Raw genomic sequence first — 13,802 nt, forward strand, 5'->3', positions numbered from 1 at the left:
GTAGGTACGAGAACACTTCCCTGTGGTACTCCGAAGCTAAGGGTCTCCTCTTTGCTGCTGTAATTACCAATTTACGTTTTGAGTACAGTCAGTTAAGTAACTTCTTAAAATTTCAAAAGCCAGCCCTCTAATGCCAATCTTATTCAATTTGATGAGCAAGAGCGGGACAGAAATAGTATCAAAGGCTTTAGAGAGGTCGAGAAATATCGCTATGGTTTTTACTTTGTTTTTGACATTATTAGCAACAGTACTAGTTAATTCAAGAACAGCGTCTTCGGTACTTTTTCCTAATCTGAAACCATACTGATTCCTGGCAATAATATCTTGAGAGTTAAGGTAATTTAAAAGTCTCTGGCTTAGAATTTTTTCAAGAATCTTAGACAAAGTCGTCAAAACAGCGATAGGTCTGTAGTTATTGACACTATATATAATTTATTTATTTTGGACAGAATCCATATCTAAGTTAGTTACAATATTCTTAGGGTCTATGTTAGTAAGTACATATATTATTATTATTTTTACAGCCTTCCCGTAACTATTCCCACCCAGTGTGCCTGTATGGGACAGTCATGGCGGGAAGCAATCATTTTCAGAATGCCGTTAGTGCTACCGCGTAGCCTCTGAAATAATGACGCCACTTTCTTACGCATTATAGCGTGGAAACCGTCAACGCGAGTATTTGCAAACATTTGTGACGCGCTGCAATACCGCGGCAAACCCAACAGCATTCTGAAAGCATTATTGTATTGAATACGCAGGACGTTGTAGGCTCGTTGCGTATACCGAATGCACATGCCGCTGGAGTAGAAGGACTGGCAATATGCCCTAAAAAGAGTTAGCTTGTCTTCATTAGTGCACCGAGCGAACCTACGGGCCAGCATATTCCTTACCGCCAACGCCCTACGTTCCCTTTCTATATCCGGATCATCGTTTAAGTCCTCCGTGACCATATGGCCCAGATATTTAAAACTCTGCACAGTTTTCAAGGCCGTTCCATCGATCATGATCGGAGGTATTGCACTAGGTCTCAGCTTCCCTGCTTTAAAAATTAATACTTCACTTTTTTGTGTGTTGTACCTCAGACCATGCTCGGAAGCGTAGCGCTCACAAATTCTAACTAATGTTCTCAGAGCGTTGACCGAGGGGGCCAGCAGAATCATGTCATCCGCATAGCTTATATTGTTGACACAAGTTCCGTCAATGTAGCATCCGACATGAGTCCCGCTGAGCTCCTCGATCAACTGATTTACATATAGGCTGAAAAGGCCAGTAGATGTGAGGCCACCCTGCCTTACACCGCATTCCAATCTATATTCGTCGGACAGTGTATCCACCCATCTCACCTGATTAGTCTAGTTTTTATACCAGAATTTAAGAATGCTGGTATACTCTATAAGCATACCCGTCTCCTCTAGCTTGCTCCACAGTATGTCATAGGAAACTGTGTCAAAAGCTTTTGACAAATCGAGGAAACAGGCATATATCGGTGTCTTTCTCTCAGTGACAGTATGCTTAAGGCACATATTTGTCTCCGTTCTTGTAAATAGGGTGTACTAGGGTTTTTTTTAAAACTGAAGGAAAGACGCCTAACTCGAGACAAAGGTTAAATACATGGCATAAAATAGGAACAATAATATGCCTGCTTTCTCTGACCAGAGTGGTCGATATTCCGTCCCAACCCACGGCGCTATCTAAACTGAGGCCAAGTATGATTTGTTCGATCTCTTGAGCGTCCTTATTACATATGGCCATGGAGTTACAATTGGTATCCAACGTTTCAAATTCAGGGACAGTCTGAGAGTGGGCTCGCCCTGATATGATTTTCGATGAAATGAATTGAAATCATTTATTCTGTAAGTAGGATATAAAATCACTTTTACATGTCTTCTTATTTTTTTGAGAACGCTGGAGTCGACATTTCCTATCTGACTACCCTGAGAAGAAATGTCGAAACAAACTCAAGGGGTCACAGTCTCTTTTGAAGTCCAGACAATTTCAATGCGAATAGATATGCATAAACCAATGCACGGTATTTCTTTTGACTGGCCTTTTTAAGAAAGTACCAGATCGATCTGATCAAGGAAAAAAAAAACTCACTCAAATCGCCAATTTGAGAAACTACAAATAACATATACCTGCATAAAGTTTATACTTACAATAAAATAAAATGAAAGCAAAAAAGTAAACATTGTATGCAAAAGCACAAAATATGTCATCAATTAATTAAAACGTATCATATGCAAAATGCAAAACAAATGTCAGCATGCAGAAGATAACCGGGCTGCAATAGACAGCTCTATTAGCGAACAGCTCAATCCCATGCGTTTTTATCAGTAAGATAGATATCTTGTAATATCCTTTTTTGGATAACTTAGCTTTGACATATACTTTAAACTTCTTAATAGGTAATTTACGAACGTCAATGGGAAGTTTACTGTAAAAACGTATACATTGACCCATGAACGAGTTGCTAATTCTGAGGAGACGCGTGGAGTGAACAGCCAAATTATGTTTGTTTCTAGTGTTCAAGGAATGTACATCAGACATTTTTACAAATTCAGGCTCGTTTTTGTGAACATACATTAAATTTTCAAGTATATACTGTGATGTTACAGTCAGAATGTTTATTTCCCTGAATTTCTCTCGGAGAGAAACTCTTGGCCCTAAGCCGTAAATCGCGCGAATGGCTCTTTTTTGCAAGACGATTATTGAATTAATATCGGTACAGCTGCCCCAGAGGGGAATGCCGTACGTCATTAAGCTATGAAAGTAACTAAAATAAACTATTCTGGCTGTATCCACATCAGTTATCTGTCGGATTTTTTTTTTGATGCTAAGGTTTTTCCTACGTTTGCAAAGAAATCGTTCACTGCATCAACAGATAAAGAGGGATCAGCTTTTAGAGTCAGCAGCTCATTAGCATTTGATTAAGTGGTGCTTAAGTTAGCGATAGATTTTATAAGTTTCCACGTTGCCTTTGGGTTCTTGCGGTGTCTTTGGAATTCTGAGCGCTCATATATACGTTTCAGCTTTTTAGTAGGTTATTACAGAATGACTTATAGCGTGTGTAGGTAACTTTAAGAATACAGTCGCCCGGGTCTTTTTTTGTTTTCCGATACATTTTATCTCAGTTGCGTATACATTTCAGGAGCCCAGGCGTCATCCAGGGTTTAATAATACGGCTTTTACTGGGAATGACTTTACAGATAGAATTATTATTTATCACCTTCTGTATTATATTAACTAATTCGGTAGCAGCGTCATCTGCAATGTTACAGTCCAAAACAGGTGTGAAGTCGACTTCCTTAAGCTGCTCCACGCAACCTTTTATATTGACCCGGCGAGAAGTTACGACAGTTTTCGGAGGGTTATATTCCAGTTGGCAAAATACAATTACAGGGGCGTGATCTGTAATGAAAGAGTCAACCACCAAAGTAATTGCAGCTTTGTTACTTTTAAATATCGCGTGGTCGAGGCAGCTATTTTTACGGGTATTAAAGAGATGACCGGGTAGCATTCCATGCGAAGCAACTGTGTTTACGTAAGTATCAGAATTTGCATCAATATTAGTTCATCATATATTTATATTAATATCTCCAATGATCACTATGGTTTTGAACATTTTAAGTGAATTAAGGGTAGAGTCTAAACTATGAGTAAAATTTTGAATATTTCGATATGATGGCGATTCCATATAATGATAATATAGCAACTTCTGAGGAGAATTTGAGAATCAGACAATTAGCCTCATGAAATAGTGGAACCTCTACTGTGAACCCCATATTCAGTCTAGTATAAACGACGATACCTTCATTCTGGTTACTATAGTCTGACTTGAACGATTCAAAGCCAGAGATTTCGGGAAGAGATGGACATTTGCTGAGCCAACATTCTGACAATACAATAACATCGAATTGCACATTGGTTTTATGCAATAGAATAAGTAAGCTATTTAAGTTTGCGGTGTTGCCTTAGCTTCTTATGTTTAGATGAAATAATTTAAGACCACACATGACAGAAGTTTTTAACTATATATTTTTAGGTTCAGAAGTGGAATTTTATTAAAAAAAAATAAAAATACAAACGACAAAAAAACCGTTTATTATTTTAAATCTTAATCAACACAACATAACAATTAACCAAATTCTGCAAACTTCAATAATTTAACAAAACAATTGGAAAAATGGCTTACGTGACCTTAATAACGACCAACACTGATTATCATACTACATATCAGTGTGGACAGTTGTCTAAGAAGCACGTATTTCTTATTTCTATAAAATAAAAAGTCATATATCGTCAACCTTTTTTTCCAAATTAAGTAAATATGTATAAATGTGCAGTGTGTTATTCTGACTTCAATGATGGAGTTAAGTGTTCAGCGTGTGGGAATAACCTAGACTTTAACTGTGCGAATATTTCCGAATCTGGATGGAGGAAGCTGGGAGTCGAACGGAGAGCAGTATGGAAATGTTCATCGTGTAAAGGTCTCTCACCAACTCCGACTCCGGTTGCTACCAAGGAACACATATCGCTAGAGAGTCTTATGAGGGAAATCCGCGAGATCAAACTCAAACTAACTGATCTCCCTGCGCTTATAGAGAATGTAAGGAGTATAAAAGATGAGGTTCTTTCCCTCAGAGCTTCTTGTGATTATTCTAGCGCAAGAATTGAAGAATTTGATGACAAAATGGCTATTGTTGAAAGTACAGTCACAGAAGTCCAGCAGAAACAGGGATTGTTGGAATCCGCATTAGCTGAAGTCCAAGGCCAAGTATATAATAGTGAACAAAGGTCGCGCCTCAACAACGTCGAGATCAAGGGCGTTCCACAGAGTAAGGACGAGAACCTGTTCCAAATTATTGATAAGATCAGTGCAAAGGCTGGGTATAATTTGCCTAAAACGCAAATAAATTACGTATCCAGGGTCCCCTCATATAATTCGAAAGAGAAATCTATTATTGTGAGCTTCATTAATAGATATGTGAAGGAAGAATTTATAGCATCTGCACGAGCTCTGAAAATAATAAAAGCTGAGGATCTGGGATTTCAAGATAAAGATGGAAAGATTTTTGTGAATGATCATTTAACTTCAGACACTAAACTTTTGCTTAATAAAGTACGACAAATTGCGAAGGAGAAAAAATATAGCTTTGTTTAGGTAAAATTTAGTAAGATACATATTCGGAAGAATGAATCAACGAAATCCTTCACGGTCACTAAAAAATCGGATTTAAACAAAATTATATAATCCGCTTCGGAATCTATTTTATTTCTTTGCTAAACATAACTATTTATGGCATTGCATGCTTTTGTTTTTCATTTAACATAACTCTTGTTATGGCAACATATATAATAAGTTCTTTCAAATGTAAAAGGTTTAGCACCCCTGCCTCATTAGTAGTGTTTACGCATCGCTTTTGTTCTCGGATGGTCTATTCTATTGTTCATCGAACTATTCATTTTAAAGTAAAACATGTTAATGATATATTCGTCTTGCTTGCTCCTACGTATTTCACTAATATTATAGTTTATTTAGTAGTGCACAACAATAAGTTCGCTTGCTTTTACATAGTTTTAATATTAAAAGTTATTGTAGTCGAGCCACATTTTTTAATTGTTTTAGCTACTGGTTCAAGGATACATTGCCTACGGGGTATTGGTGTTATTGTTATGTTGCTTAGATTGAGTGTTGAATGTCACTTTTACTATGGCATATAATAATAATAGTAGCTCAGAATTATTTGACGATCGGTATATAGTGTGGCGCCGTGACAGGGACTATGTACTTACTGGGCAAAGTCGCGGAGGTGGAGTACTCATTGCAGTTCGTAAGGAGCTATCCGCGGTTCAGCAACCGAGCTTTGCATCTAGTGCCGAGGACTTGTGGTTAACCTTACCCATTAAACAACCCAATATTAGATCAAAGTTCACCTTTAGTTTGAATTTATGTGTTGTCTATTTATGCAAACAAAATTTGGGTTCATCTTTCTCAAACCAATTAAATAATTTTATCTCTAAGCTAGATGAGATCATAATTAATAAACCAAATGATAAATATCTAATAGTCGGAGATTTTAATATGAGTGGAATATCATGGGTGTCAAACATTGGTGAGTCATGTTTGTCACCATGCAATGTGACAAATGTAGATGAGCATTCCTTAATTGATTTGTTACATATTCATGATTTGAATCAGTTTAATGGGGTAGTAAACCGATATGGGCGGTTACTTGACCTTGTATTATCGAATGACGTGGTCACTGTCACAGAGTGTGAGGAGTCTTTAGTTCATATTGATCCACATCACAGTGCGCTCAGCATCGATGTCACTTTTTTCCAATTTTCTAATTTAAAACATGCTATGAGTACTAAACGCCTCTTTGCAAAGGGTAATTATGATAAAATTAATAATGATATTTCTGAAGTCAACTGGTCTGAGGTATTTCGACACATGACGTTAGAATCCGCTGGGCAATCATTTTATTCCTTGTTTAATGAAATTATTTCAAAGCATGTACCATCAAAAATTTGTAGGCCCGATAAACACCCAGTATGGTACACTGCGGCATTAAAGAAAGCAATCAAAGAAAAATACAAATTCCTAAAAAAATTTAAGAACTACGGTAATTTATCAGATAAGGTTAGTTATCAGTTTTTGAGAGCAAGAGTAAAAAGGTTAGAGGGTGAGTGTTATTTAAACTATATACAATCTGTTGAAAATTCGATCAAGAATAATCCTAAAATGTTTTGAAAATTTGTTAAATCAAAGTCGAATTCCTTGAATATCCCTGGCACTTTAAATTATGGCAATACTGTAGCTAGCAATGGTGAGGATATTTGTAATCTTTTTTCCAATTATTTCTATTCTACATTTTTACATTCCTGCCAAGGTATATCCTCTTATAATTCTCAGAATGTGTGCGATTCTGTATCACATATTTCAAATATTAAAATAGATCTCAATGAATTAACGAAATTATTAAAATCGTTGGACGTCAGTAAATCTGCAGGACCTGATCGAATCCCTCCCCTTTTGTTAGTTAACTGTGCTAAAACAATTGCAATACCCATTAGTCTACTGTTTGAGAAATCTTTGTCGGACTGCGTCATGCCTTCGATTTGGAAATCGGCATTTATAACTCCAATACACAAGAAGGGTCCTAAGAATGATGTCACAAATTATCGACCTGTTTCTAAGTTATGTATAATTGCCAAACTATTTGAGAAGATTGTTCATAGTCAGTTATATGCTGCAGTAAAGAATTCACTTAACGACTATCAGCATGGATTTGTGAAGGGAAGATCCACAGTTTCTAACCTAGTTCTTTTGGATGATTTTGTCACCGATAGCATGAGCCAAGGCAAACAAGTCGATGTCGTTTATACTGATTACAGTAAATGTTTTGATAGAATCGACCACTTCACTCTAATGCGCAAATTGGATTCCATAGGGATAAGGGGTGATCTATTGAGGTGGTTTGAATCTTATATTTCTAACAGATCGCAAGCAGTCGCTATAAACAATTACATTTCTAGTTGGGTAGTTGTGCCTAGCGGCGTGCCTCAAGGATCCCTACTGGGACCGCTACTCTTTATAATCTTTGTAAACGACATCGGCAATTGTTTGCATTCATCTAGGTTACTTTGTTTTGCCGATGATATGAAGATTTTTTCATCTATATCATCAGATGCTGATGTTCAAGCTCTTCAGTCTGACTTATTGCGACTCGATGATTATTGCACCAGGAATAGGATAGAACTGAACCCCTTGAAATGCTCTGTTGTTACTTACACTAGAAAAAGCATCAGCATTCCCTCAGAATACATTATTAAAGGACATAAACTAGTCAAATCTAATATAATTCGTGACCTTGGTGTGATTTACGACTCGAAGTTACTTTTTGATGAACATATAGACAGCATTGTAAAAAAAGCGTCGCGAGCTCTTGGTTTTGTGATGCGAACCTCGACTTGTTTTAAGGAAGCCAAGACTTTCAAAATACTTTATTGTACATTCGTTCGTAGCATTTTAGAGTACGGGTCACAAGTTTGGAATCCTAGATATGACAAATATATCCACAGACTAGAAAATGTTCAAAAGAAGTTTATAAAGTACCTTTGTTATCGTACTAAAATTAGTTATAGAATTGAGAATTATCTTAAGTTATGTTCTAAATTCCACCTTCTTCCTCTACTAAACGGCGAGAAATAGCTGACGTAACGTATATACTGAAAATAATTTCTAATGCAATTGATAGCCCCGAGCTTCTTGCAAAACTTGGATTTAATACCCCCGTAAAGGCTATGCGGCATCATACACCTCTGAACTTACCACTTGTGCCATCAAATTACCGGCAGAATACTTTTCTCTGGCGAGCAAGCAAGACTTTAAACTTGGTATATAAATCGCATGACTTTGATATTTTCAACGCGAATTTGACATCAATGAGACGGATGCTAAGCCGAGATTTTTTTCTTAAATATCAAGATTAATTTAACCTGGTAGTATTTTACTTTCTCTTGCGTTTCTTTGTATTATGAATTGTTTATTTTGCTGTCCACATTAATCTAATAATGTTATACAATAGTTTAATAGCGAAGACCTATAAGTAGTATATGATTGGGCATTCTGGACCACTTTTCACTCGGCGAAACAAGTTCGCCATCGCGGTGGTCCAGAATGCCCAATCGTCAATGGTCGACTCGATCAATGATATTAACGCAAAAGAGAACTTAATAATAAAACGGTCAACTCGGTTTTAGCTATAGATGTTTTTGTCTGTCGATCTGAATTGTTATGTATCTCGAGTTTGATCGAATGCAATTAACCATCGCTTACAACACGGTGATGGTAAAAAGCGCAATGCGTTCGTGAATATAACATGTTAGCTTTTGATATCGTACAACGTACGTTCTGTTATTGAATCGTGTTCTAGCGAGACAATTACATACTATAGGATGTGTGCGACTGTGTATCGTCATAAACACTATATACTATTTAATTGAGTCTGTATGAGAAGTGTTTGTCAAATTATGTACGTGTAATAGGATAGGGAAATAAAAAAAAACATTCATTGAAATAAAACCATATTATTCATTTGTCATAAAACATGGGTTTTTCGGGAAACAAAACATCTGCGGAACGTACAAACTCCTGTAGTTTTCGCCACTGCGGAGAATCTATGTCGGTCTGTACCTTGATTCGTACGATTGCCTTCTTCCACAACTCCAGCGAATCGGTGTTGCGCGCGTCGTCAGCTCGGTATACCTTGCAGTCGATGTAGTACTCACCATCGGTGCGAGCTGTGCGTCGCTCGCACCCGTTAGCCACTCTGTACACGAACAGCGACGACAGGCATGACGAAGGCCCGACTTCCTCGCCTGTCTCGCGGCTTTGGCTGATACCGAATATATCCCTATCACTAGTAGCTTTTTTACTGAAAATAAATAAACTTTCGTTAATTTACTAATTACAAACCCAACAATATTGACAAGAATAATTATCATTGGTATTAATTAGGGTTTTCGCTTAAAGAATAATTATTTAAGAAATACTTATTGCTACTCCAATTTTGTAAATGGTAAAAGTAGCGACATCAATCACTAAACTTAAACATAATGAAACATGTAAAATAATATGCAATTTACCTGGGACGGGCTGATTTTGATTTGCGTTTTCTATTGTTTTCTGTGGATTTATGATTAGTTTTCGTTTTTGGTTCAATGGTTGTTGGTGATTGATAGTATGAACCCTCAGAATCGGACCTGAAAGAAGATGTTAGTACAACCTTTAATCAAATTAATATTATAAACTAGCTTGTGCCCGCGACTTCGTCCGCGTGGAATAGTGACTTCCGGCAGAAAAGTATAGATAGCTGTGTCCGCGACTCCGTCAGCGTGTAACTCCTTGTATATTAAGTTAATGTATTGGTAATATTTATTATTATTATTTATATTGGTAATATTGTTTAGATCACGTTCACATAAGGCTTAACCCTTTATAAGACACAGAACTTAAAAATATTTATAGCTTTTAAACTTTATAATAATGTGTTAAGGTTCAAATTCTGGTGGCAATATAAGTACCACTGCCTTATAAAGGTAAGGTAAAGGTACCTATAAAACGAAAATACTTTAGTGCAAAGCTTCCGGGTAAACTATATTGAAAGTTGACCCGTCCGGCACGTGAACATAAAGACTTTTAGAACTGCTAACACGGGAAAGAGCAACATACAACTGACCATGTGAGAAACCACTGACACTGAGATCTACTCCAGCAACACGAAAAGTCTGCCCTTGAGCCTTGTTAATTGTCATTGCATAACACACCGATACTGGGAATTGCGTCCTTTTAAATTGGAATGGAAAATTATTTGGTATTAAGGGTATTCTGGGAATAAAGACGGTTTCTCCTGCACCGCAACCTGTTAAAATTTGAGCCTCGATTATATTTTATTGCAACTGGGTTACTTTTAGTCGAGTTCCATTGCAAAGTTGTGGTGGTTTTAAATTTCGGAGCATAATAATCGGTATCCCAATTTTTAAACAAATTTCATGAGAGGGAAGTCCGGGCATATTTAAAGAATTTAAAAATTCTATCGGGTAATTAGTGGCTTCTTGTTCATCGACCATTCTATTTATTGATCTATAAACTTTGCTTTCCCCCTGTATATTCGACAGTATTTTGTTATTGATCTCAGATGCCTGGTCATTGCGAGGAGTTAAAATAGATCTTTCGCATAGCCAAGAATTGTCCCTATTTAATATATTTGTTACGTCACCGTAAACCGACGATATAAGATGTGGTTGAGATTGCACCATACAACATAATTCAGGCGTCAGTATAAGTTTTCCTTGGTGTAGTTGTGGATAGGTACCTTCACCAATCTTTAATAATGTGTCAGAAAATTGACTATCATCCGGGTTATCTCCAGTTCTCACTCGCATATTTATAGTCAAATGCACCGATTGTATATCTCGCCATAAATAAGAGCTTTTCAGGCAAGCCCTAACCTCATCAGCTCGGGTTCCCCGTGGTATTACCGGTAAGGTTTGTCGGAAATCACCACAAAATAAAACCGTGATACCGCCCATTGGTCGATCATTTTGTCTTATATCCCTTAAAGTTCTGTCTACCGCTTCTACTCCTTTTCGATGGGCCATCGTACATTCATCCCATATGATTAAACTACACTCGCGTAATACCTTAGCTTTGTCGCTATTTCTTGAAATACTACAGGTTGGATTTTCCGTGCGATCTAAATCAATTGGTATTTTAAACATACTGTGAGCAGTTTTACCTCCTGGTAGCAATGTTGCAGCTATCCCTGATGAAGCTACGGCAAGCGCAATTTTACGCTGATTTCGAACATAAGCCAATATTAATTTAGTCAAAAAGGTTTTTCCAGTTCCTCCAGGTGCATCTAAAAACCATATTGTTCCCAAATTATTTTGAACACTATTGCACACGCGGTCATAAACTGAACGTTGTTCTGCAGTCATCATTGGGACACCGTTTTCTAATGTTGTCAGCAGTTCCGTTAAATTGTAACCAATCTCTGCGGAATATTCCCTATTAGTTACCTCTCCGACTGAGGTTGGTGTTGGCAAACCATATTCACAGAGTGATTTACCGCCTACTGCTGTTAAGTCATCCTGAAGAGCTAATAAGCACTGATTTATGGCAAGATCACGGAAATTATCATTAGTTGTGCCTTCATCATTGTTAGGTATATTTCTAAGAAAGTCTTCTGAAAATTTTTCTTTATATTTTTCCCATAATGTTACAGCATCTGACAAATTACAAAATGTGAGTAATGTTACAAATAAATGGCGTAACCGTCGTGGATTATCACTAACACAGGATTCTGCTAAAGCGTCATCCCAATGCTGATCATTTTTCAAGCAAATGACGCGCTTGGCAAGCTGCTTGATAAGTGGGATAAACAACATCGTCTACTTTTCTCAAATCTATAAATGAGGTTGGTCCTCGCACGGTATGTAATAATAATCGCAAATAGAAACACTCAGCGTTGTTAGGATGAACGGTGTACACTCTACCAAGAACATGTTCTTTAAAAATACCTGACTCGCCATCTACAGGCCTGCCACGGCGTCTTCGATTAAAGACACCCCGTTGCTTATCGTAGGTATAATACGATGGAACTTCCTCATACAAAAGAGATTTTGCAAAATCATCAGTTTGGCAAAGTCGAAAGAATGCTAATAAACTTGTTTGTCTAGGGTTCTCTAACCGTTCTGTGACATTTTCGGCGTTGAAATATATACGTTGGCCGCCTTCAAGATGAACATCCAGATGAGTCACAGGTGGATAATCTTTCGTGAATGTTGAAACTTAAGATCCGCCACACAGCTTCTGAAGAACTTATATATCTGCCTGACTGAAATCTTGTAACTTCATCATGTTCATTTCTCAAAGCAAATGTAGCTTGGTCACTGCCCTTATTAATATACTTACAAATATATTTTATTGACTCTACACTATTACACATTTCAACATTTATGTGAGCTTGAAATGCTCTGGACAACACAGGAGAATACGGAACGACCCACCTATTATCTAAAGTAACTTGTTGTCCAGACACTCGCTTTTCAACAGTAAAACCATCATTATCTCTTGAACGGCGACGATATAATGGGTATCCATCATGTCCTGTTACAGTGCCATCCACTAAGGCTTTTGGATATCTTTTAGTGCAACGACCGTCTTGCATGCAAGGAGAATTCCCGTTAAACGAACCACATGGACCATGTATCATATGAGTTTTAACAATGTCGTATAACACGGGATCTGCAATCGGACTTGGAATTTCAGCACTGATTAAACTGTCTACATCATTAGGTCGAACCTTATCTTTTAACCAAAGCAGGATATGTGCGTGAGGTAAGCCGCGTTTTTGCCATTCAATACTATACATATAACACAATACTTCTCCAAAAATTTTATCTTTGGTAAGTAGATCTATCATTGATTTCAATTTTAAATGAAAAACTCTTGCGATGATATCATGGCGGTCATGCGGTGCTTGACCCTCAAGAAGCTCCCGAGTAATTTCATCCCACTTAGGATTGGTAGTTACAGTAATAAATAAGTCGGGACGTCCATATTTTCTTACGTAACAAAAAGCATCTTGAGTACTTTCGTGCATGTATCGTGGACCACCAGTAAAAGAAGAGGGCAAAATAACTAAACGACCCATATTCACCGTATCGTTATCTTGCTGCATGGCGTCGCGAAGGTGCACGTATTCTTCAACGCGCAGCTGCCTTTGATTAGATCGTATATAAACTAATCTTTCGGTTTCAATTTTTGCGTACATGTCTACAATAAACTGATTGAATAAGCCACGAAAACGTTGAAAGTATACAAACCTATTCCGTCTTACTTGCAAGTGGTAACAGTAAAATTGAAGGCATGAAATCTTTTTATTATAATTAGGTGCGCCTGTACGCGGATCAGTTTGGTATAAAGCAAAATTATAACCATCTTCCCCTCGACAGTATATCAAAGGATATTGCAAACTGTCGTAAGCCCTGTGGGTTTCATAAATAGGTACGTTGCAAACAATTATCTCTGGAACGGATAACGATATCACGCCTATCACATTCCTGGTCGACCAATACCACAGCAACTTCATTCGTGGATGGAGCATTATAACGCCCAGGGTGTTCCTGAGTTGGACGCCTATCGGCATTTATAACAATTTTATAATTGTTATCATCATCTCGAGGAAGAGCTTCTAATGCCGATTTAAAACTGCATACATACGAATTAACCT

At 37.3% G+C, this 13,802-nt stretch overlaps 1 protein-coding gene across 1 annotated transcript; it reads left to right on the forward strand.

Moving 5' to 3' along the window:
* The first annotated feature begins 4,327 nt into the window (after nt 1–4,327).
* Nucleotides 4,328–5,161, forward strand: LOC113506043. Its single transcript, XM_026888904.1, has one exon. The coding sequence runs from the start codon at nt 4,328–4,330 to the stop codon at nt 5,159–5,161; it is 834 nt and encodes a 277-aa protein (XP_026744705.1).
* The last annotated feature ends 8,641 nt before the right edge of the window (nt 5,162–13,802 follow it).

This window comes from Trichoplusia ni, chromosome 28 (genome assembly GCF_003590095.1).
Source record: "Trichoplusia ni isolate ovarian cell line Hi5 chromosome 28, tn1, whole genome shotgun sequence".
In the NCBI taxonomy this organism is placed as follows: domain Eukaryota; kingdom Metazoa; phylum Arthropoda; class Insecta; order Lepidoptera; family Noctuidae; genus Trichoplusia; species Trichoplusia ni.